Source organism: Colletotrichum karsti, assembly GCF_011947395.1.
Source record: "Colletotrichum karsti strain CkLH20 chromosome Unknown Scaffold16, whole genome shotgun sequence".
NCBI classification, from domain to species: domain Eukaryota; kingdom Fungi; phylum Ascomycota; class Sordariomycetes; order Glomerellales; family Glomerellaceae; genus Colletotrichum; species Colletotrichum karsti.
In genome coordinates this window covers 90,859-114,250 of record NW_024065916.1, presented here as the reverse complement: position 1 = coordinate 114,250, position 23,392 = coordinate 90,859, and the positions used below count along the sequence as shown (strand labels likewise).

Sequence of the window (23,392 nt, the reverse complement as noted above, 5' to 3'; positions counted from 1 at the left end):
ACTTGGGGTCGATGATCGTGTGGGATTCGCATCCCTGATTTATTCCTTGCTCCTTTGACCTATCACATCTCAATCTCGGCTTCTTAGGCAGTTTCATTCGCCCGCCTACGCCCATGGAATCGTCCCTACGAGGCTAATTCAGGTCCAGCTGTACCTTAATCCTGGTCCTGCAATTCTGCAAGCCCCAACGATTCGATGCAATGGCGTGGCGTGGCTTGCAGCAAGCTCCCGCTCGTGTCTCTCCGCTAACCAACAGATTCCGCGGGTAAGCAAGGCACATTTCTTCGGTCTTGGCCCCCAATCTGCATCACGTCTTGCAACCCTCACACATCACTCGACCAGGTGGGGGAGTATGCTCAAGATTCAATTCTCAATTGCTAGGTATCATCACAACTGCCCCCATCAATGGCCACCGAGTATACTACTTCTTACTATCTGGCTTTCTTCTCTTTTACCGATTTCCACTCCATAAAACACGCCGCAATCGTCGCCACGCCGGCCAATGGGATGGCCACGGTGAAAGCAACCCTCAAAGCGTCATTATATACGATCAGCATCCGAGGCAGCGCGTTTGCTGGAACAATCGTCCGGAAACTCGTTGCGCCAGCCATCAAAACCTGGCGGATGTCGACACCGGGGACTATCCTCTTCGCCGAAGCTTGGAGCAGGTGATTCTGGAACAATGTGTTGCCAACAGATATGAAAATGGCGCCGCCGAGGGACTGAGATGCTACCACTGCGGCAGTGCCGATGGAGATGTCATCCGGCGGGAGAACGGCTTGGACGGCGGTGAAGCCCTGCTGAATCGACATGCCAAAACCGGCGGACACGAGAATTTCGAATCCTATCCAGTGAGTTGTCGGTGTGTTCGGAGTCAGCAAACGCAGAATGCCGGAGCCGGCCGTACCGATTACGCCGCCGATGACTGCCGGCGGCACGGGGTAGCCTACGATTGAGACGAAGACGCTTGAAATCAGGGAGAATATCGCAATGGTGGCCACGTAGGGGATCATGTCCACGCCCGAAGAGAGCGCGTCTTCACCGCGGATAGCTTGGAACCAGATGGGCAAGAAGTACGAGTGGATGATCAGCGCCCCGTACGTGGCAAAGGCCGCAACGCAGGAGGCGGCGACTGTTCTCTGTGTGATGATGGCTGGTGGTATGAGGGCGCCGTCTTGCCTCCACCACTGCCATGCCGCGAAGACTACAGCTGTTGCGCCGGCGCCGGAAAGAAGACCGATGATCCTGGTGCTTGACCACGGCTCGCCTTGGTTCGTGTGCTCGAGGGCCAAGAAGAGCATGACACCGGCGCCCAGGAGGAGAATGATACCCACGGAGTCCAGCTCCATGAGGCGGTCCATGAAACTCTTCCTTGGGCGAGGCAGTCGCTTCGGGTGGAAGAATAGGAGGAAAATTGCCATGGTGGCTCCTACGATCGGAAGGTTGAAGTAGAAGCACCAACGCCATGTCTGTGACTGGTAAGCGTCAAGTACAAGTGTCACTTTTCCAAGTTTACTTACCACAAGATCGGTAAAGACGCCTCCAAGGAGAGGACTGACAGTGGCTCCAAGGCCAAACCTGCGATCAATGTCAACAAGTGTTGATAGCTCTCACGACGAAGGTCCTACATTAAACCGACCACGGCCATGTAGACCGCCCGAAAGCGCATGGGCACAGCGGTCGCAATTACGAGAAAGCTGCCCGTGAGAATACCAGCGCTCCCGAATCCAGCTACCGCGCGGCCTATGATGAGCACCGCCGAGCTTGGCGCGAGGGCGCAGATGAGCGAACCGCCCAGGAACATGAACATGGCGAAGATGTACGACCATTTCACCGAGAACAAAGTGAAGACCTTGCCGAAGACTGGCTGGAACGCGCAAGAGGTGAGCAGGTAGGCAGAGCCGTACCATCCGATGTCCGCCGTCGATTGGAATTCTGCCGTGATGAAAGGAATGGCCTGCTTTCGTCAGCATCACACGCCTTCCATCGGGAAGCCTGCATAATACTTACAGTCGTGATGATCGTCCTGTCCACAGAGATCAAGAACACCACGAGACAGATCCCCATGACAATGAACGCCAGCGGCCACCCTTCAACCCAGTCCTCTCTATCGGCGAATACGTCTGCCGCAAGGACCTGAGAAATCCGCTGCTGCGCCCTCAACGCCTCCAACCTCCTCACCTGCCGGAGATAGTCCTCGCCATCGTCCTCGTCGATATCCGGCTCAAAAGGTCTCGTGAACCGACTGATCCGCGCCCCGGCCTTACCCGGATGCCTCTGCTCAGCAACCGGCGTGAGGATCGAGCCCCTCCTCGGCGACCCCAGCGACGATCCGTTCAGAGACGGATGACTGGCCAGGTGCCGCAGAGGCGGCGCGAAGATGGACGAAATGATCGACGCCGTCTCGGAATGCGGCTCCGAGAAGGCGCTCCCCTCGCCCGACACGTGCCGCGTCGTCTGCACGTCCGACATGGCGTGCGAAGCCACCCTCTTCACGGCGAACGGCAGCGCCCTCTGCCCCTGCTGCTGTTGCTGTTCGGACGCGGCCGCCGCCGTGGGCGACATGGGCTGCACCCGCGGCGTGATCCGCAGGGAGCTGTGACGCTGGACGGAAGACTTGCGGTTTGGGTTCGTGGGCGACATGGCGCGGCTCGCCAGCGTCACGGACGATGCGCGGCGGTGGTGGCCGCAGTTTGAGCACTGCGAGACGGACGACGCCGCGCTCGCGGTGCTTATCCTGCGGCTGGCCTTTTCGTCGGGGAGGGCGACGCCGACGACCGTCCTCTCCGATTCCCGGCGGCGCTTTTCTTCGAGCGTGTTGGCCTGTGAGAAGCGGGACATCTTCTCCTCCCAGTCCTCCGTGAGGGACTCCGGGAGGATCTTCTCATCGTCGTCTTCTTCGTCGTCGTCATCCTCGGAGTACGAAGACGGGATGGAGGGTTTCTCCTCCAGCTCCAGCTCCGGCGACGACCCCGACGTGCGTTCGTCCGAGTCCTCCGCGATGATGGAGATGCGGTTGCGTTCCTGGCCCAGAAACTCGGATGACGGCCTTTCGTCTCTGCTCCCGAGCGAAGGGCGCTGCAGGTAGTTGGTCGGCTCGATGGAGATGCGGTTACGTTCCTGACCCAGGAAATCCGACGACGGCCTGTCGTCCCTGTTCCCGAGCGAGGGGCGTTGCAAGTAGTTGTTGTTCGGCTCGTTGGAAGACATCTTGACGAGGCGGCTTTTTCACACGTACACACGACTCTCCCAAGCCACTGCGCTCCCAACTGGATGGAGGAGATTGCGAGGAGGGCTGGAGCGTCCGTGGGCACGACTTGACGGGTTGCTTGATTTAGGTGACAGGCGGGAGGGCTAGAACAGTCGCGAGTCCGTGGGCATCACCCTCAGCTTAAAGCAAAACGCCCTCTCTCCCCCGTTCTCCCGCTCGGCAATCGTCCATCCTGCCCTTGAAAGAGCCACGTCCAGCTCCTCCTCATCGTCGGTGGCGTCAGCGGGCACCCGACGAAACGTCTTCAGCTGGGCGGCCGGTACCATCGCTTCGGGCAGGTAAAAGCAACAGGACGCGAGGAGGAGGGAGATCGCCGTCGTGATCCCTCTAAGCGGCCTTTCGAGTTTAGCTGGAAAAGCCGGGGCCGGCGACCCTGGAAACGGCGCGGTTTCCCAGTAGCGTCGCTGACAGCTTTTTGCGCAAGAAACATATCCGATTGGCCGTGGAGGACAGGGAGGAGTTGCGATCCGGCTAACGGGGAGACGGGGCCAGAACTTGCGAGACAAACGCCAGGAACGAGTAATTGGGATTTAGTCTCGTCGGTGATTGGGCTAGCTTCGTCGATGGTGGCTTTTTTTTGACCGGGTTTGGAAGAGTCGTGAAGGGTGTGATTCGGATCTGTGGATGGAGGGGGACCTACGCGGTTGATGTCATGGAGCTGAACTAGAAAACAAAGAAAACCGAAGTGCACTGCGCTAGGGATGGTGAGGTGAGGGGAGGGGAAGACGGGGGGTGTTGCTCCGCCCGGCGCCGGTGCGGACGCGGACGGGCCCAATCGGAGGTGGAAGGAAGGGAATAGAGTCGTGTCCTCTCGATGTTTTAAAGGGCTGTTTTTGGTGGGATTCTTGACAATAGTTGAAACATGTTCGTTGAAACGAAAACTGGGGACCGAGACAATGGGATCTTTGGGACAGAGATAGCCTTGGATCTTTTGGATGGGGGGCTTTTTGTCTTCCAACGCCTCTTCATCGCGGGTGTAGCCGTGTTATATGTTTAGAAAATTGGCTTTGCGGGTCTGGAAGAGGTTCAGTCTGGGAGGATTGTTTTCAATTGGGAGTTTCGAGAACACTACGGATAACGGAGCTAGCTATTTTGGTGCCATCAGAAGGCATGTCAACCACCTGTCGGGTTTGAAGAGTTGGCTGGCTCGATCGCGAGGGTGAGATCGCGTTGGCTTCGTTCTTTGCGACACAAACGTTCTTGTCTCTCTCAGGAAATAGCGCAAACTACGAATGTAAAACTGGACAGGCGTTTTGTGTGTTCAGAGGACCGTCACAAGCTGACTTCTATCGGCGCCGGGTTGTGAGGCCTAACGGTAGTTTCCGGAGAGCCAGTATAACACATTTCAGTGCGAATGAATATGAGAACAATCGATATTAACGAACCAAGAGAAACTAAGAACACGGCATGTCGTACACGGACACAGGCCTTACACAGCGGTTCAAATGCAGCGCGGGACGGGCTTGACCCGTCTGCCAGCACAGACTTGATACCCTACGTCGCAGCTTTCTTGGTTCTAGGCTTTGGGGGAATCTCGATTCCAACGACGGTTGTGGGAAGCTGAACGAAGCACGAAAACGTTGCAGGGAGGTCCTTGTCGAAACTTCACCGTCCTGCAATGCCATCGCTCACCCAGTAAACGCCCACCGGAGTCTGTTCCGGAGTCTGTGCTGACTGAGAACCCGGAGTTGAGTAAGGCATTTTGGTACCCTTGAGATTCGCATATCGTATGTAACATGTGAAAGCTGATGCTGTGTCATGACATGGTCTTTTCGTTGTCGGTTGACACGCGTTCTTTTACAAGATTTCGATATGGAGGAAAGCTTGAGAAGAGTGAGTGTGGGGGATGTGCTGAGATTCGTCTGATAATGGGTTAGTTTGCATTTGAGATGTCTTGGATGTTCCCTGCGCTTCCCTACTTTGGGAGGGAAGTTCCATTTATTTACCCGTCAAGATCGACAGTATTGCTAGCCCTGAACTTCTTCTCGACCTCCTTCCGGAAACGTGGATCATCATCGTCATCATCATGATGGGCAGAAGGAGGTTCAACGTCTTCAACTACACCAGACCCCCAGATTCACAACGAGCAGAATTCCCAGATTTGTATATACAGCGACCTAAAGAGCTCATCACCACATTACAGCCCTGACTCCTGGTCTACCCCACCAACATTCCCGATGTCTGAAGCTTCGTCCGATCCCGCGCCCCATTGAGGAGCTAAACCAAGGCCACCCATGGGTATATCCCGCATTACACATACGCTCCAGCAAAGTATATTTCAAGTCTTCACCTCGCCCTCGTTGGTCTTGCCCGCGGCCACCGACACAGCTGTCTTCTCGCTGCTCCCCGACTTGGTCTTCTGCGCAGCCCTTTTACTGCTGGCCTTCTTGTACGTGGCGATGTAAAACATTACGAAGAGCACCAGGTACGAGCTGAGAATGACGCATCCCGACACAGCCGCCATGAGTTCCCCTTCACACCTGCCAAGGTGCGGGAGCCAGGGGTGGAACTTGTCGGCCCAGTAGTCGTAGCAGACGAAGTAAACGAAGCCTGGTGAGGGTGTTAAGGTCGGTTTGAGATGCCACGGAGCAGAGGGATGAAGAGAGCTCAGACTTACCGAGATCGAGGACGAACTGTGTGATTTGTAGCCGAGTGATCCATTCCTTCCACCAGACTTTAACGCCGCGCGCTGTCTGGAAGTAATACCAATACATGACGACATGGACCAGCAAGTTCAGGGTTATGGGAACCCAAGAAATCGGTGTGTTCCCGATCAGCTGAGTGAAGCAAAGGAACACGGTCGCCGGGTGGTGATAGCAGTGGAGGAAGGTGAGGGGCTTCTTCTTGACCATGAGGAAGACGGTGTCGATGAGCTCGTAGTACTTTATCAAGTAGTTGACCTTTCATCCAAGCGTCAGCCAGATGCATTTCGGGACAGAAATTCAATGACTTACATAGTATAGAACGACTAATGGCTGCGTCCAGCCAGCGCCGGTACAGATGCTGCGATAGAGGCCATTTTGCCATAAACTCGGGGCGACCTGCTCGATGAAGAGAACCAACAAAGCTCCGCTGAGCAAAGACAGAAACAGGTTGTGGATCTTGAATAGAGTGTTCAGTTTCATGGGTTTTCGGTCGCGCATCATCTCACGCCCGCCGAAGATGATTATCAGATACAGCGCCACCATAACCAACGTCTCCGTGAGCGTCGAGAGCGGCGTGTGGCCGTATACGAACTCGAACTCGGACGTCGGGTACCCCGCGAGGGACGTGAAGACCTTGTCGAAGGTCCGCCATGGCGAGAAGATGATCGAGGGCGCTTCTCTGACGACCGCGAACGGGTGGCTCTTGAAGGTGAGGTTGTCCAACGACATATTGAGAATGAAGGAGCAGCACACGCCGGGACTGTGCTGGGATGGAGAGAACGGAAGGGCGTGTTCTCTGTTGATATTCTATGTACGTGGAAGGATACAGGTCTTGGAGCGACCATGGAGAGGTCTGGTTATATGGCCGGACTGCCATCGACAACACCACAATGCCTCTGGTTTCATCCGAAGTTATCCATAAAGTGACGGCATGCTTTCCACGAGAAGGAGGACAGCAAACGGGGCATTTCGAAGCCATGACTCGACCAAACGGTTGACTTCCGCAACCTACTTCTTAGATGGTCTAATGGATGCCGTCCAGATAATTCAAGCCAGGTCTGCTAGAATCACATACACCGGGCGAACCATGCGCCCTTCGCCGCGTTCACCTTACAGACCGAAGGTTCGTTGCTGGCGAATCCTCAATGCGCCCTGCACTTTTAGACTTCACAGCACAGCCATCCGACGAGGGAACATCCCTCTTCTCCCACTCTCAGCGGGAGCGCCTAGCTGGTTTGATTTGTCGGCGGATGTCCAGACGAAGCCGGCCGGGTTCCCATTTTGCCTTGAGATATAACGCCGCCAGGCGGCCTAAGCTGAAGTAAGAGCACCGGCTGTCCGGGGCTGCCCGTTGATGGGCGCTTTCAAACAAATGTCCTACTGTGGTTTAGCGCTTGCGTGCGAGTACCAGGGCTGTTTCGAACGATGGCGATCAAGTCGATCGCGAGGCGACTATTAAACGCCGACTTTGGAAACATCAGGGTTCGGCGTCGGAACCATTTGACTCAGGGAAGATGCGAAGATGGAGTCCATCTCTCGTGTTGACCAGATCATAATGACCTCACTTCAGACATTACGCGATATATTGTCTTCTTTGGAAGAGTGAAACATGAGTAAGAGAACATGACGTTGCAACGGCCAGGCAGAGACTTCACCGACAAAACATTTTATCGTCTCGGTTGAATTTCGTAGCATAGCGTGAAGCTTTTACAAGGGGAGTTGAGGTTTCGCTTTGTGGTCGGAGTTTTTGACGGACTTCGAGTAGATCACACAAACACCAGATATTTCCATGCCCGGCCAGAAGCACTGAATGTTGCCATATCCGCCGAGCAAAGCTTAATGGGTTCGTAGGATCAGAGGGGTTGTTCACAAGAAATTGCAAAATGTAAGTTGTGATATCGTGAGAGACTTTGCTGAGATTGTGAATCGGGTGCCAGTCTTTCAGGATGAGCCGCGTCCACGTCTCTGCTGACTTGATGTCGTGCATCTAAAGGACCATGCTGTTAGAAACATACGGTTGAGGCTAAATGGACTCATCAGAAGGAACCAATAACTAGTCGTGGGTGAGCCGTGAAGGTCTTGAAGTCTATATACCCTTCTGTTGTCTGAGGTAGGAAAGCTGTATACAGGGGGCCCTCTTTCCGCTCCCGACAGATTCCTGGAAAGAATGCACCCAACTTCTGCTCACTTCCTTCCCACCTCACTTTGGCTCCCTACATCTGAGGACTGAGGGAAGTACCTTTTCCCGGACGCCATTGCCCAGAGAGCTTCAACCATGGACAAACAGACCGCCTTCCTACACTGCACTGGAACATCTCTGCATGGCGACGACGGATACCCAGACGACAAAGAAGACGGATGACACCTATACAACGAGGCTACTTGTCAACAACGCGCCATCAGCTCGAGACCTCGATACCTGTGGCAAGTTCTCGCGGAGTACAAGTCTCTATTCATCGCAGCTGCTTCAGCAATCATCGAGCCTTCTTTTGTCCAGACCGAACGACACGAGCAGTGATCTTAAAAACAAAACAAAAAACCCGACAAGGTCTCGTTGTTTAAACGTATGTAACTTCACGACCTCTTCAGCTCAACATGCTAAACGAAACACATCTCAAAGCGTCCGCGAGGCTCCCAGCCAGCTTCTGGGTCATATTTGCCAACATCAGTATCGACTTCCCGGCGGAGGCGTACACAGGCGGCGCTGATAGCAAGAACGCCGGTGGAACGCCCTTCGCCAAGCGCCCTAGCTTCAACACATATGGCGGGCTTTGCAACCTCGAGGTTAACCAATTCCGCGTCAAGTCATGGAACGACAAGATGTCAATCTACTAGTACGATGTCTCCATCACGACAAGATGCCCATCTACCAGTATGACGTCTCGATCACGCTCGACTTGAATGAGACCGACACCAAGCAGGAGATTGGAAGGGCTCTATTGCTGGATCTGACATCAAAATGGTTCGCCCTCCTTACCGGTTATTACTCTAAAGTATCGACAGAAATGCCTGGGTTGCACAATCCGAAGGGCACAAGTCTGGTTTAGGCGTTGATAGTCTATTGATTATATTGTCATTCTGTCACGACCTGACTGTAGTCGATTGGGCCAACATTGAAGTCATACGGGGTAAGCCCTTCTCCTACTGCTTCTGGTCCCCTTTGACATCCACCGCGTGCCCATTCTCATCCAACTCGACAATGACCCTCCTCATACTTGCTTTACGAGGATTCTTCGCCTCGAACACATCTGTCAGTTCCTCGAGGGTTTTGCCCATCGTTTCAGGATACATGAAATAAATGAAGGCAATTTCGAATGCAATCCAGACAATGTATACCACATACAGCTTCCATCCAATAACTTGTATGCCAACACTGACACCGTACGTGTTCGTCATCGTTGCGATGTTGAGAAACACGAACTTGATTGCGGATCCTTTGGCGCGAGTCCGATTTGTCAGTACCTCCATTGGATACAGCGTAGCGCAAGCATTCATGCCTGCACCATACGCGATACCAAATAGATAAACTGAAACGATGACACCGTACACCAAATCTTTGTTGTCGGCAGACTCGGCAGTGAAAGCCGTCAACATTATATATGTTGCAAGGCATCCAGTTAAGCCGCCCATCATCATAACTCGACGTCCCAATTTGTCGAGGAACATGGTGCCGACAAAAGCGGATATCCAGCAGACCACGGCGTTGATGGCGTTGATAAGCAGCTGCGTATTCGGGTTGGTCATACCAGCGCTTTTCAACATCTCCGGCTGGAGGCAAGGGTCAGTATGGGCATCAAGTGAGTACATGGCGCTTTGTACCTACCAGGAAATACGAGATGACATTGTTGCCAGACCATTGCCCGAAGAATGCCACGGCAACAACGAGCATTATGCGATACCGAGCAGACCGTGTTGCAACGAGCTCGCGGTAATCCCACCAGCGGCCAGCTTCTTGTGCCCGATGCTCATCCAAAATTTGATGATATTGCAGTTGCACAATGGCAGAATTTGGGTCACCTTCGCCATGGAACTCTGCGAGAATGCTCAGAGCCTCGTCTGTTCTGTCTTTCGATATCAACCACCGTGGAGACTCAGGTAGAAAAAGCACAAGAACCATCGCGATTGCTGGGAAACCGGCTTGAAGAATGGTGGGGATGCGCCAAGCCCAATCATTCTTGAGGTGCCTGTTTACGTGTTAGTGGCTACCATAAGTTACGATGGAAGTGCCTGAAAACTGGTGTAGACTGACAAGTTTGTCCCGTAGGTGACCCAACTGGCCAAGATATTGCCAACGTACCAAAATGTATTGTATCTGTAGGTCAAGGGTTAGCCAAAAAGCAGTCGACGGTTGACTTGGTGTTCGATCTTAAACATACAGACCAGCAGTCAATCCTCTGTATGCTGGATGGGCTAATTCGGCTGTGTAGGCGGGGCCGGCACCGTGTGCGATGATGGCACCGGCTCCTAGGACGAATCTGCCCCCAATAAACTGGCCCAAAGTGCGAGATGAGCCCTGTATAGCAGTTCCAATTATCACAACGAGACATCCAATAAAGATACACGGCCGACGACCGTGTTGATCGGCGAGGTAAGCAACGAAAGGGAAAGCGGCGACCTGAGCGATGTTGTATATTATGAAGACAACACCGGTCGACGATCCCGCGCCATTCAGTCCGAAAGTCTCTTGATATGGCTTCATGGCATTGATAGCCCCCATCAAAGATCCGTCTTGAGCATAATCAGTCAGCTTCTTCGTTTCCTTGAGGTAATCACACTCGTACGAGCTAGCTGGCGTGCACTTACCGAACCCCTGAATGGTAGAGACCAAGTACCCAACGGTCATCACGATATATAAGTGAAGCATTGACTTGAAGGACAACTTGCCATTCTGAGCCATGGCCTCGGTGAGAGCTGCAGAGGAAGTCTCAACGTGTATCACATTCTTAGTTGCAGGTGCCGCGATGTTGTCCGTTTCGTGGATCGAGGCGTTGGGCTTTTCAGGGGGGTCGGTCGTTACGGGCATTTTGACGATTGACATGGATGTATTTCTGCAAATTGTGTTCGACGAGCACGTTGTTAACTTTCGCAATAAAGGGATTGGTCTTATAGATGTATCTCTCCTCTTAACTGGCCTCAGTTGCGCCTGGATCAACTGTTCAGTCTAGATTTTGGCTGCTGACTTGCACATCTCCCCGTAGGCTAAATGGAATGGTCTGACATCGTGTTCGCTCTGTCCAATGAGACTCTACTTCTTCATGGGGTAGGATACGAACGATATCCCGCGGTCATCAGCTGTATGGCACGACTAGGTAGTATCACACTTCGAGGACAAATTGTGGATTCCCGGGGTATATCCCCGAGGATGCCCCATATTTACTCCGTGATCTTCGGAGAGCGCCGGCCAATCCAGTGAAGGAAGAGTGCAGGTGCATGCCGGAGATCGATATATAGAGAGAAGCGGGTGCCTTGATTTGCAGGTCCCTCGATTCGTACACAATCAACCCGCCCATCCCTTCGCCGTTTAACAGGCTGTTCTTGTTTCTCAGGTCTTTTCGTTATGGCACAACATACTTTCGACCTAGACCCTCGGCTTCGAGATACCCTACCTCCGGACTTTCAGTGGGGCTATGCCACTGCTGCCACTCAAGTTGAAGGAGCATGGGACGCGGACGGCAAGGGCGTTTCGATCTGGGATGTCTTCAGTCGGGCCCCGAACAAGATCCGAGATAGCTCGACTCCAGAGGTGACTTCTGACTTTTATAGCCACTGGAAGGAGGACGTGGCCAGACTGAAGGCATACGGAGCACGATCATATCGATTTTCTATCGCCTGGACCCGAATCATTCCTTTGGGAGGGAAGGATTGTCCCGTGAACGAGGCCGGAATTTCCTTTTATAATAAGGTGATTGATGAACTTCTGTGTTTTAACATTCAACCTTGGGTCACTTTATACCACTGGGACATGCCGCAAGCATTGTTGGACGAATACGGCGGAATGTTACACCAAAGCCGCTATACGGAAGACTTCGTTCGATACGCGCGCATTTGTTTCGAGCGTTTTGGCGACCGTGTCAAGCATTGGATCACGTATAACGAGCCTGGACTCACAGCTCGTGCGGGTTACGCGCAGGCCCGTTTCGCGCCAGGGAGATCCAGTCCATCGGAGCCCTATACCGTCGCACATACACAACTTGTTTCGCACGGCCATGTCTGCGCCATGTACAAAGAAGACTTCCAGCCGAAGCAAGGAGGAACGATCATGATCACGTTAGATGGAAATTGGTATGAGCCCTGGGACGAGAATGATCCTCGCGATGTCGAGGCGGCGGAGCGCGCCAAAGATTTTGAGATCGGTTGGTTTGCTGAACCCCTCTATGGAAAGGGAGAGTGTGACTATCCTAAAAGCATGAGGGCTCAACTTGGTGAGCGACTGCCGCGGTTTACGGATGAGGAAAAGCGTCTTGTCAAAGGGAGTTCTGAATTCTATGGGATGAACTCTTATACGACCTTCTTTGCTCGACACTTGAACAGCCCGCCTGAAGAGACCGACTACCGCGGGAATGTTCAGTTCCTGGATCAAAACAAGATGGGAAAGCCTCGGGGCCCAGAAACCGACACTCACTGGCTACGAGTCTGCCCGTGGGGTTGGGCTAAGCTTCTTCGGTGGATTTGGGCTCGCTACAGAGTGCCAATCTTCATCACAGAAAATGTAAGTTGGACTCCAGAACATGATGAAAGTTTTTCGGGTCTAACTTACAAAGGGAACGACTATCAAAGGAGAGCATGATCAAGTTGTTTCTGTAGGTGACGACCAGACTCTTGAAGACCATGCTCGAATCGAGTTTTTCAGATCCTATATCGAAGAGATCGTGTTAGCTATTCAAGAGGGCGTGGTCATCAAATCGTATTTTGCCTGGAGTTTCATGGACAATTGGGAGTGGGCTGTTGGATTTACCTCGCGATTCGGAGTCACTTGGGTGGACTTCGAAAGCCGAGAGCGAAGACGACACACAAAGTTGTCTGCCTACTTTTTAAAGGCGTACTTTGATCACCTGATCAAATGATCTCGATGTTTTGAGTAGCGGAAGGGCTTATCACGGATCTCAGATGAATCAAATTGATGTTTATTACGCATGAGATGAACCCTTGGATCACAATACTTCCAGCGAGAGCAGTTGACGGCTGACCGCGCGGATTGACACGCTGCCAGTTTTTCAAGTTGATCTTCTTGCTCCGCAAATAGTCTGTTGCTCCGTCACAAGCTACCTAGCGTAAGAGCTATGCTTGCTATTGCAAGTTCTATTTGATATTGGTAAACTGCGATCGATGCGATAGAAATAGCGACCTGCAATTTTATCTCATTTCTCGTCCTTGTGTTTTAGTTGCTGTGTCATGAATACCAGACAAGTATCTCGGACACGATCTCTACAAACCGGACCAACAGAACGTCTCGGAGAGGTTGATGGTGGTTCTCAAAACCTCGTCTCTTGGATCCGCACTACGCGCAATCACAACCGCAAAATCCCCTGCCTCCGCTTTCCACGCATCCTCCTCTTCAGACCAATACGACAGAGCATACTTGTCGAGGAGGAAGCGGCATGTGCGAGATTCGCCCCGAAGAAGGTCAACCTTGGAGAAGGCTTTGAGCTCTCGATGCGGTCGCTGAATGCTTGCGTGGAGGTCAGAAATGTAGATCTGGACAACTTCCATGCCATTGCACTGTCCAGTGTTTGTCACATCGACAGCTACTTCAGCTTGGATCTCGCCGTTGATATTGCTGAACGCTGTAGGTGCGGCCAAGTTCGAGTAGGCGAATTCCGTGTACGACAGACCAAATCCAAAGTAAAACTCTGGCCGGACATCGACTTTCTCATAGTACCGATAACCAACAAACACGCCCTCTCCATAAACGATGGTTCTATCAGATTTCCCAAAGTTGATGTAGGCTGGGGTGTCTTGTATTCTCTTCGGAAACGTCACGGACAGCCTGCCGGAGGGGCATATATCGCCGAAGAGAACATCGGCAATAGCGTGACCTGCCTCTTGCCCCCCAAGCCATGCCTGAACAACGGTACTTGCCGAGTTGATCCATGGCATCTCAATGGGCATTCCTGACTGGTTGATAATGACCTAGATCTCATCCCGTCAGGACTACTCGTTGCTAAGTCGATTGACTGATGCCTGGAGAAATCAAGAAAAGAAAAGAATTTCTAGTAACGTACCGTGTTCGAGTTAGCTCTTAAGACCCGATGAATCATCTCATTCACACGCCCTGGCAAGAGCAAATCGGAACGATCCGATGCTTCGTACTCGAAGTCGGAGCCTAAGCCGACCAAAAGGATGGGAACGTCGACTGATCTGGCCAGTTGAATCGCGTCATCAATGGCCTTGTCTTCGTCCATGAGCTCGTTGCCTCCGAGCCGCACACCACCCGGGGACAGGCTTCCCACTTGATCGACTAGCAACTCGTTCGTCATCAAGATCTGAATCGAATAATTCTGACCAGCAACAACTTCGATATCGGCAAATTTCTCCATCGACAGTTTGTTGAAACATGGTGTGTCGCCCGTCTTTGGAGGCTGACTTGTCCACAGATCGATGACGTCTTTCCCGTTGATCCAAAGCTTCGCTCTTCCGCAAACGCTGAGAGCAAATCGAAAGAGGCAAGACCTCTTGGGTTGAAAGGTCGATGTTATCCGGATGAAATGCCGTGCTGGTACCATGGGAAAGGTCATCTGGCTGAAATACATAGAAGAGCATGTTGTAGTCTCCTCATGCAGTAGTTCTGCGTTTCGTCCATGGACAGGGTTCTCAGCAAACCATTCCAAGTGAAGTCCTGGTTTGTTTGATCCTGGGAGGCAAAGAAACCGGTCAAGCAAAGGAGCCCACCGATGATCTAGGTAGTCGCAGCGTGAGTATCATAGCTCAGTTGAAGCCAAGGGTTACTTGGGGTAGCATACAGTTGTATCCGGGCTCATACTGAACTCTCTCGTCTCCGACGGCCTCGATGATAGCATCAAGAGGCGCACTCACATAAAAAGGCAGAGTTTCCGAGCTGCCGCCACCAGCAGTCGCTGGCGTTTCGAAAAGCTTGCCGATTAAACCGTAGCTTTTACCGCTGTCTTTAGCTAGTGGCAGAATTGAGCGATCGTTTTTGAGGAGAACGATTGACTCCCCAGCTACCTTCCGCATCGTAGCCTGACTCTCGAGTGTGTTGCCACCACTTTGTACAACAGGCAAACTCCGAGCATAGGTCTGTTGAACCAATCGTAGAAGTCGCCTCACGGAGTTGTCGATAGTCTTCTCAGACACTTTGCGCGCCTCAACAGCTGTTTGGAGTTGTTTGCCCCTGAAGATGCTTGGTCCCGGCATTTCCAAGTCAAGGCCTGCGTTGATGGCTTCTGACGTGCTATACGTACCCCACCAATCGCTCATCACGAGTCCTTGGAAGCCCCATTCAGCACGTAGTACTTGTTGAATGAGGAAAGGGTCTTCGCTGGCATGAATGTCGTTGATTTTCTGGTACGCCGTCATCACCGCCCATGGCTTCGATGTAGTCATAGCCACTTGGAACGGTAGTAAGTGGACCTCGCGAAGTGTCCGCAGGCTCATGTGAATGTTGTCTTCGAGGCCCTTTGCCGACTGATCATGCGCTGCATAGTGCTTGATGCAGGCACTGATGCCACGACTCTGGATCCCCTCAATTATCTGCGCCGCGAGTCTGCCGCTGAGAATAGGGTCTTCAGCGAAAGCTTCAAACCCTCGGCCGAGTAACGGCGACCGCTGAATGCATACTGTTGGGGCCAACGCTACGTTTACCTCCTTTCGAATAGCTTCGTCGCCCATCAGTCGTCCAACAGCATTCAAGAGTTCCGTGTTGAAAGTGGCCCCCATAGCGGTTGCGCAAGGAGACTGGTATCCTGGTGGCTGTTGATACGATCGATGATATGTTAGTTTTGTCCGACACCCCTGATGAACCACAGGTTAGAAAATCGAAGCTACAAGTCAACGTACAGGGTTAAAGAATCGGCCACCGCCACCGCGAATGCCATGGGGTCCATCGGAAGTCTGTTCATCGGTTTCATTGTAAGTATTTTTCTTTCATTCTAGAAGACTAGATCAAAGAAGAACCTGAAGACTCGGTATGCCCAGCCGAGACAAAGGCACTGTGCTGCAAGCACCAGCGCCCGAGAGTAGCTTTATTTTTTCAGCCATGGTAAGCTGGGAGAGAACGCTCGCGATGTCTTCCATCATTGCCTGGAAAGGAAGTTACACAGATAAAGTCAGATAGGGAGGTCACTTCGTCGACTCGCGGGAGGGGTTGAACTACCCTTTCTCAAGTTGATGTCAATGACGGTTTCATCGCAGACTGAACTGGTTGACTACTTATATCGCGAATTTGTTGTCCAAATCATAAAAGCTTCTATCCGCGTATAGATAGACTCCTCTAATATCCTGAGACTTTCCAGGGTGTAGCCAACAGTCGTGCCACTTCCCCGTTCGACTTCTTCCCCGTTCGCACATATCCATAATTACTCCGCGTCTAGCTCTTGCAAATCTACGCTCTTCATCTGCATCCCAACCTCAGTTTTAGCAGGTGGTTTATTTCCCTGACTGAAAATCAGGAAAACGGACGGGATTACCCCATCTTTTCCCCGCGGCGTCTGTCACATCGTGGCCAAAGTTCAGAGAGAGAGAGACAGAGAAAGCCGAAATGCCACCTACACGATTGATCAGTAAGCAAGCCTGCGAGAGCTGCCGGAGACGCAAAACCAGGTGCGACGCCTCCCAACCTTGTTCTCAATGTCGACTATCGGGATTATCCTGCCAATATGTCAGCGACCGGAGAAAACGTGGGCCCAAAGTCCCACGATACTCGCCACAAAGTGCATGTGGTGAGCAAAGTGTGTCACCTTCCGCCGTCGTCGATCACGCGGAAGATTGCATTCTTTCCGTCGAGGCGTCAACCCCCGGCCCGAATACAGACCCTTTCTCGTCGGTACCCGTCGGAAACAGAGGTCATTTGTCACCAGAAGGGGTAGAGAACAACACGACTGGCCCAGCCCTTTCACAACCGGATTACCAGCCCAAATATTGCAGGTACATCCTGCGAAGACTCATATCGTCTATTGAGATGGCAACGTCTTTTACCAGGGTTATTGACCTTGTCAATTATTGCATCGATCTGTACATGCAGTATACGTTTCCAGCTGCCCCCGTGGTACACGAACCTACACTCAGAGCAGCAGCATCACTTCTTTTCACAGGGGCGGACGACTCGATTCTTTTCGGAGAGACGGAAGAACCGGAGGCCGTCAATAGCAGGAGGAAGTTCTCTCTTCTGACTGCTCTTTGTGCGTCCGTCTCCTCTGTTCTTCCTGACGATTTGCTTCCTTTCCGTCATCTCATTGCGAAGCCGTTTCTCACCGCCTCTCACGAAGCCCTGAAACTGATCGAGTTGTACGACCTCGAACATCCGACTTCGGCCTCTTTAACGATCAGATTATTTCATTCCACCGCCATTCAACACATCACCGGTAAAACAGGCGCCGCGTGGCAGGTCCTTGGCCATGCCACCTTACTGGCTCAAAGTCTCTGCCTCTATCGCGAGGAGTCTGTTCGTCGAAGCGATCCGGTAGAATCAGAGCTACTGAGGATGAATTATTGGACTCTTTTTGCCTCGGAAAAGGCGGCGATGATTCTACGCACTCGTCCTGTCGTGCTGCACGAGGCATTGTCAGATCAGGATGTGACGTTGCGCTCTTTTGGGGAAGCAGACGTAGCACTATTAGACGCAAACCGACCTGGGTGCGGCGACAGATTTCAAAGACGCTTGCTCGAAGGGTTCCACTTCATCCGGCGGGTTTCAGGCCTGGGGGCAAACCTGAGTTCCGACATCAATGGTTATGATGCTGCGAGGCCGCTGCCAAGCGGATCAGCTTTGGCAGAGAAGTACTTGAATTTCATGACACTCCTGGATGACCTTCCCGAGTGGTTATGCATAGGCAAACTCGTCAACGGCAGCGACAGCACGGCTGCTACCACCTCTCAGACATCATCATTCTGGGTTCAGAGATGCACCGTTATGATGGTATACTATTGTATGAGACTTGCAGTAGTGCGGCAATGCATTCAAAACAAGGCGTGCGAAGCTGTCGGCTTCGGAGAAGAGTCTGCCGCCATGGCGATGCTTGAGGCGATTCAACAGTTCGTGCAGGCGCTGGAGGATATTCCTTTCTTGTATCTCCAGGTAAAAGGCGAACCAAACGTAAGCTGAGTTCTTTACTGTTCATTTCGGAACGAGAATCTCAACTCAAGTATGTTTAGGCAGAAAGAATCCGGGCCGTAGGCGCGATTCTTCTCGAGTTCATTCAAACTAGTGGTAATGACAAGGTCAAGGCTCGCGCAAGGTTGTACTTCAAAAGACTGTTGGATATCTTGACAAAGCTTGACTCCAAAGCCTCGGAGAACCTTGGGTTACGCCAGATAACGAGTAATGACTGATGATTCGTTCCGACTCTCGGTTGGGCTTTGAGCCAAACGTTCCGTTTGCTCGCGACCGGCATCGGATATCACGAGTGATTCACGGTGTTTTCTGTTGGGTTGTCGCACGAAGTATTGCGATTTCTATCAAACTAGTCAACATCAAGTCAAATACTCGCCCGAAGTTGATCAGAGACAACAGTACCGGGTGATCCAGCGGGTGAAAGAGACTCCAGTTCTCTCGATGGAGAGGGGCAAACAGCTCGACCTGACATAACATACCGTGCCATTGCCAACGATTTCAGGAGAAATTACAATCGAAGCTTGCTATATCACCTTGGAAGCGGCAGAATGTGGATGTCTGTCGCTTCAAACAGGTCCCAGCGAAGCCGCTTCGCTTTAAATAACAGAGACACTCTACGGCCAACGACAATCTCGATGGGGGGATAAAACGGGGATCCTGAGCCGTTCAACGACCCAAGAAGATATGTCTCGTCCACGTATCTGGCGATTGCTTCATTGCAAAGTGGCGGAAGTAGCGATCCAAGTCTCGTCCAGTCAAACATCATGTCGCCATGGAACACAAACAACAAGAACAACACCCAACAATCCATCACTCGAATCCCGAATCATTCCTAGCTTATTCCTCGCAGAATACCTTCAGGACAACAACGATGTCGGCCACTCATCGAAAGCAAAAGCAACCCCCGATATCGTCAGCTGTATCTCAGGACTTCATATTGGGGAAGGACATCATTGCCTTGGCGGCAGACTCGCCGAATCTCCGAATGAATCGAGTTAGATGGATGGTTCCTGTCGGATTTTTGCGCGATAAATCATCCGCTCAAAGGCCTTGGGTCTTCATTTATAACCGCAGATCTTTCACCTGTCGCCGTAGACCCCATGTGCTTGAGCATGCCCGAGCTGATGATTTCGTTGGTTTCAACAGCGAGACTCTGTGAGAACGTCACAAATCCCAGCTACGTCCTGCTAGGAGTAGCCGCAGGTTGGCACCGGGAAAAGCAGCTGTTGTGTTCCACGTCAGACCTCGTCAATGGGGGATAAAAGGTGCATGATGGTCAGCTTAATGACCCCGTCAGACAAGCCTGGGTTCTTGTCGATTTCTGTTGTTGCGGACTGCGTTTGTGGTGGTTCGACCTGTTCAGCCCACAATCCAAAGTCCCTAGGCAAATATCAGCAAAGGGCGCAAAAACAACGACAGCAACCCATTACTCAGAAAACAAACCCTCCATAGCTATTTCTAAAAGAATACGTCCAGGGTAATAGCAAGGATAACCAACGACCCTAAAGCGAAAGTATCTCTCTGCAGTTGTCACCGGAGAGAGACCCCATGTTTCGAGGTCTCGCAACTCCGCGACATCGGACTTGCAGTCGAGGCAAGGTAAGTCCCAAAAACACGTCGCTAGAGCCACCATATCCTGGGGGAGAGTTGATCTTAGAAGTGGATGAGCTTTATATCTACAACGAAGCAACTCTTCGTCTTTGAATACGTGCTGGCTTGGCATGGCGAGGTGTCGAGTAGAGTCAGAAGAATCAGCGGAAACATAAACATAGTTAGACACAGACAGAGTTCAAAGCCTAGCCTAAGCTTGAGGTGTCAAAGACCAAGCTCTCCGTAGAAAGATGGCAGCGGTTGGATGGAGGAAACAGTATCTGGTCATATCGCCCTTTAGAAGAATCGTCTTGTGTTCAGTAGGAATAACTCATTACATAGCCCGTAGACCATTTCTCTCGTGAGTTCATTATTGTTACATATTACATGTATAGAGATCTCAAATCGTCGTCTCATAGCTCTTGTCGTCTAGACATAACGCGCAGACGTCCCCATGGGAGGACATCAGACATCATGCCTAATATCTCTCCCTCTCCTGCCTCCTCATCTCCTCCCTAAAAGCGTTCCCGCCGTGCACGCCGTTATCCGGGAACCGGTCCTCCGTCGGGCTGCCCGCGAGACTTCCAAGCGCATCGCTGTCCCTCCTGGGGCGACCGACACCGTACTGCTGCTGCTGGTGCTGGTTGTGCTCGACCGGGTGATCGCGGTACTCGTACCCATCGGGACTAATCTCCCTCGTCCTGAGCGCGATGCCGCGGTCCTTGCCGCCGCGGAAGACGCTCTTCCTGACCTTCTGTCCCAGCCTCTGCGCGCGGCTCTTGCCCACGCCGTACCCGTGCCTCGAGCGGCTCATGATGTTGCCCAGCCCGATCTTCCTCGTCTTGCGGTTCCAGAGGCAGCCGCCGATGACGCAGATGATCAGGAAGCCGAACACGGTCGGCAGCGCGATGTAGAGCTCGGCGCCCTTGGGGATCTTGGCGCCCTCCGGGTGGAAGGTGGGACGCTTGGCGACGAGGACCTGCGGGCCCGTGACGTCCTTCTGCGCGACGCCGTTGATGGTGTACTGCATGAGCAGCTCGACGGTGGCGTTGGACTGGCCCTTGGGGATGAGGGAGCCGGTCGGGGTCCAGGCGTAGTATCCGTAGGCGGCGAGCTGGGTGGTCTCGGTGTCCTTGTTGAAGACGATGTCGCCGACGGTCGTGCCGTTGACTTCCTTGCCCTTGATCTTGACGCGAACGTCGGTCTGGTTACCCTTGATCAGGACGGAGGAGTCCCAAGTCACTTGTCCACAAGTCAGCATCCCATCGCTGTTCCGAATTGCCCAATCAACACACGAGACTGTACATACCATAGTAGGTCGTGTCGGTATACACAACGCTGCCCTTGGACGGGTCGCAGAAGGGCGCGAAGTCGCCGTCCTTGTTGTTGCAGGGTGCAAAGGCGCCCTGGCCGTTCTTGTGATCGGCGGTGGGGACGGGAGGGGCGCCGGTGCTGGTGGTGACCTTGACGAGGCGGTAGTCGGTGATGGTGAAGACGCTGCCGGTGAGGGCGTTGGGCGCGGCCGAGGCGAGGGTCGAGGTGCCGGAGATGGTGGTCGGCACGGGGGTGACGGTCGTGGGCACGCCGTCCTTCGCGATGCTTACCCAGGCGGCCGTGGGGGCGAGGACGTCGGCGCGGGCAACGAGAGGTGCTGCTGCTGCTGGAGTCGGGGCCGGGGCGGCGGCGGCGCCTCCGAGGAGGAGGGCGAGGGCGAGGGCGTGCATTTTGTTGGGTGTTGTGAGATGCGGTGCTCGCGATGAGCTTGCTTTTTTCTTCTTCTTTCTTGGCAGGAAGAGCGAGTGACGGCCGAAACGAATGAACGTGGGGGTGGTGATCTCGAATCTGATCTCAACGAGGGACAATATCGCGTCGTCGACGGATACGATTCAATTGCAATGGCTCAAGCTCTCGGCGGGCCAGATCGGATGAAAGGGAAGGGGAGAGTAGGAGATGGGACGATCCAATGTTGACAAGGAGAAGGATGGGGGAAATTATAAAAAAGAGGTCCAGGTCTTCCACCATGGAACAAAACACACCCCCAGGTCGACGGAGCTGAACGTGCATGATCCCCCCCTTCCCCCAAAAAGGTTGCTTAGTGGACAATGATGGGCGCTGTGGGGTATCGTATCGCCCGCCAACGCGCCAACAGGGGCGACGCCTAGAACGCACCCCGGCTGCCGAAATTGGTTCTTCAGGGGGGCGGGGCGGACGAAAACAGGCTTAAATTTCGCTGGGCCTTGTTGTTTTTCAGCGAGGATCCTTGCCGAGTTGCCCCGGGTGCTGCAGACCTGCGGGCGAAACATTCTGGACGGGTGATCGAACGACGGGGACTGGATCTCCATTGATTGGTCAATGCCTTCAGCTTGGCTGACTTACACCAACAAATACAACTCACAAGATCTTTTTTTTCCTCCATACGGATACCCAACGAGTACACATTTAACATTCAATATTCAAAGAACAGAACTCTATCCTGATAAGCTTCCTGGCGGCGTATGTGGTGGCGTGAATCCGACTTGCACCGAGGTTCACCACAACATGGAACCTGGGATTTCGTTCACCTCACAGCTTCAGGTTCGCGATATCACGCAGTCATGGTTTGAGAGTGGTGAATTAACTATTAGCAAAGGCTCGGTCGGCCGCTTCTCTTGAGCAATATCGTCTTCGCGACGTGTGTATACTGTGAGATAAGAGTATCAACTCTCTCCCCTCTCGTTGGTTTCGTCGTTATCCGTGTCATCATGTCCTCACCCCACGATCAATGAGGCATCATCATCGGCCCATTGAAGTTCCTCTGTCTCCTCGCAGGCGGCCGAATGCCAGATATTGAAGACGGTCTCTGAATCGGAATCGGCCTCGTGCCCGTGTGCTGCTGCTGCTGCTCCTCCTCTCCCTGCGCGCTTCCGCTCCGGCTCTGGCTCTGACTTCGACTCCCACCACCAACAACACGCCCCCACCCCGACCCCTCCTCGGGCTTGAAGTCCAGCATCACGACCGGCAGCTTCCGCTGGTGCGGCCGTCCGACCTCCAGCGGGTCTCCGAACTGCTGCGGCCGGAACCGCCTGAAGCCCAGCTTGATCCTCTGGGCCTCGATCTTTTCCGCGTCGGTCCTGGTATCCATAGTTTTCTGTCTCTTCTTTTCCTTGTCCTGCGCCGCCTTGATCGCGTGCCCGGGGCACTGCTCGTTGGGGCACCGGCCGGGCAGGATCGCGGTCTTGGCCTCGCCGTCGAGGAAGGGGCAGTCGCCGGGCTTGGGGATGCTGTCGAGGGGCGTCCAGAAGCCCCATCGTATCTCGCGGTAGGACCAGATCCAGGCCATGCAGTGGTGGAAGTGCATGTGCCGGTGGAAGCCGCAGCTTTCGCAGAGGGCGATGGTTTCGGTGCACATTTCTCTGTTTTCTTCCTTTTTTCTTCTCCTCGTCGTCTGATGGGTTTGCGTGAGAGATGTTTGCGCCGAGAGCGAGGTTTCAAGCGTGGGAAGTGGTGGTGCTGGGTGTCATGATAATATTTTGGTGTTTGCTGCGACGAGGTAGGAGCGCTGGGTATTGTTGTGTGTCTGGAGGAGGATCGCGGCGCGTGGTGTCGAATTCGTTTCGCAGA

General features: G+C 53.1%; 9 protein-coding genes across 9 annotated transcripts; 2 read left to right on the top strand and 7 right to left on the bottom strand.

Moving 5' to 3' along the window:
- Nucleotides 1–431: 431 nt before the first annotated feature.
- Nucleotides 432–3,210, bottom strand: CkaCkLH20_05567 (major facilitator superfamily transporter; the record flags this gene model as incomplete). The annotated part of the gene is made up of 4 exons (XM_038888285.1): nt 432–1,469; nt 1,521–1,578; nt 1,629–1,957; nt 2,011–3,210. 4 exons carry the CDS (start codon nt 3,208–3,210, stop codon nt 432–434), a joined length of 2,625 nt encoding a protein of 874 aa, XP_038746182.1.
- A 2,339-nt stretch (nt 3,211–5,549) lies between these two features.
- On the bottom strand, nt 5,550–6,645 carry CkaCkLH20_05566 (fatty acid elongase; the record flags this gene model as incomplete). The annotated part of the gene is made up of 3 exons (XM_038888284.1): nt 5,550–5,821; nt 5,889–6,171; nt 6,226–6,645. The coding sequence occupies 3 exons, from the start codon at nt 6,643–6,645 to the stop codon at nt 5,550–5,552; spliced, it is 975 nt and encodes a 324-aa protein (XP_038746181.1).
- A 1,866-nt stretch (nt 6,646–8,511) lies between these two features.
- Nucleotides 8,512–8,751, top strand: CkaCkLH20_05565 (uncharacterized protein; the record flags this gene model as incomplete). Its single annotated transcript, XM_038888283.1, has 1 exon — nt 8,512–8,751. One exon carries the CDS (start codon nt 8,512–8,514, stop codon nt 8,749–8,751), a length of 240 nt encoding a protein of 79 aa, XP_038746180.1.
- Nucleotides 8,752–9,057: 306 nt separating this feature from the next.
- CkaCkLH20_05564 (uncharacterized protein) lies at nt 9,058–10,939 on the bottom strand (the record flags this gene model as incomplete). Its single annotated transcript, XM_038888282.1, has 5 exons — nt 9,058–9,684; nt 9,740–10,100; nt 10,166–10,228; nt 10,293–10,644; nt 10,720–10,939. 5 exons carry the CDS (start codon nt 10,937–10,939, stop codon nt 9,058–9,060), a joined length of 1,623 nt encoding a protein of 540 aa, XP_038746179.1.
- Nucleotides 10,940–11,878: 939 nt separating this feature from the next.
- Nucleotides 11,879–12,980, top strand: CkaCkLH20_05563 (putative beta-glucosidase protein; the record flags this gene model as incomplete). The annotated part of the gene is made up of 2 exons (XM_038888281.1): nt 11,879–12,625; nt 12,678–12,980. 2 exons carry the CDS (start codon nt 11,879–11,881, stop codon nt 12,978–12,980), a joined length of 1,050 nt encoding a protein of 349 aa, XP_038746178.1.
- A 361-nt stretch (nt 12,981–13,341) lies between these two features.
- CkaCkLH20_05562 (uncharacterized protein) lies at nt 13,342–14,453 on the bottom strand (the record flags this gene model as incomplete). The annotated part of the gene is made up of 2 exons (XM_038888280.1): nt 13,342–14,046; nt 14,139–14,453. The coding sequence occupies 2 exons, from the start codon at nt 14,451–14,453 to the stop codon at nt 13,342–13,344; spliced, it is 1,020 nt and encodes a 339-aa protein (XP_038746177.1).
- Nucleotides 14,454–14,841: 388 nt separating this feature from the next.
- Nucleotides 14,842–15,810, bottom strand: CkaCkLH20_05561 (uncharacterized protein; the record flags this gene model as incomplete). Its single annotated transcript, XM_038888279.1, has 1 exon — nt 14,842–15,810. One exon carries the CDS (start codon nt 15,808–15,810, stop codon nt 14,842–14,844), a length of 969 nt encoding a protein of 322 aa, XP_038746176.1.
- A 4,460-nt stretch (nt 15,811–20,270) lies between these two features.
- CkaCkLH20_05560 (uncharacterized protein) lies at nt 20,271–21,516 on the bottom strand (the record flags this gene model as incomplete). Its single annotated transcript, XM_038888278.1, has 2 exons — nt 20,271–21,034; nt 21,102–21,516. 2 exons carry the CDS (start codon nt 21,514–21,516, stop codon nt 20,271–20,273), a joined length of 1,179 nt encoding a protein of 392 aa, XP_038746175.1.
- Nucleotides 21,517–22,550: 1,034 nt separating this feature from the next.
- On the bottom strand, nt 22,551–23,180 carry CkaCkLH20_05559 (uncharacterized protein; the record flags this gene model as incomplete). The annotated part of the gene is made up of 1 exon (XM_038888277.1): nt 22,551–23,180. The coding sequence occupies one exon, from the start codon at nt 23,178–23,180 to the stop codon at nt 22,551–22,553; it is 630 nt and encodes a 209-aa protein (XP_038746174.1).
- Nucleotides 23,181–23,392: the final 212 nt, after the last annotated feature.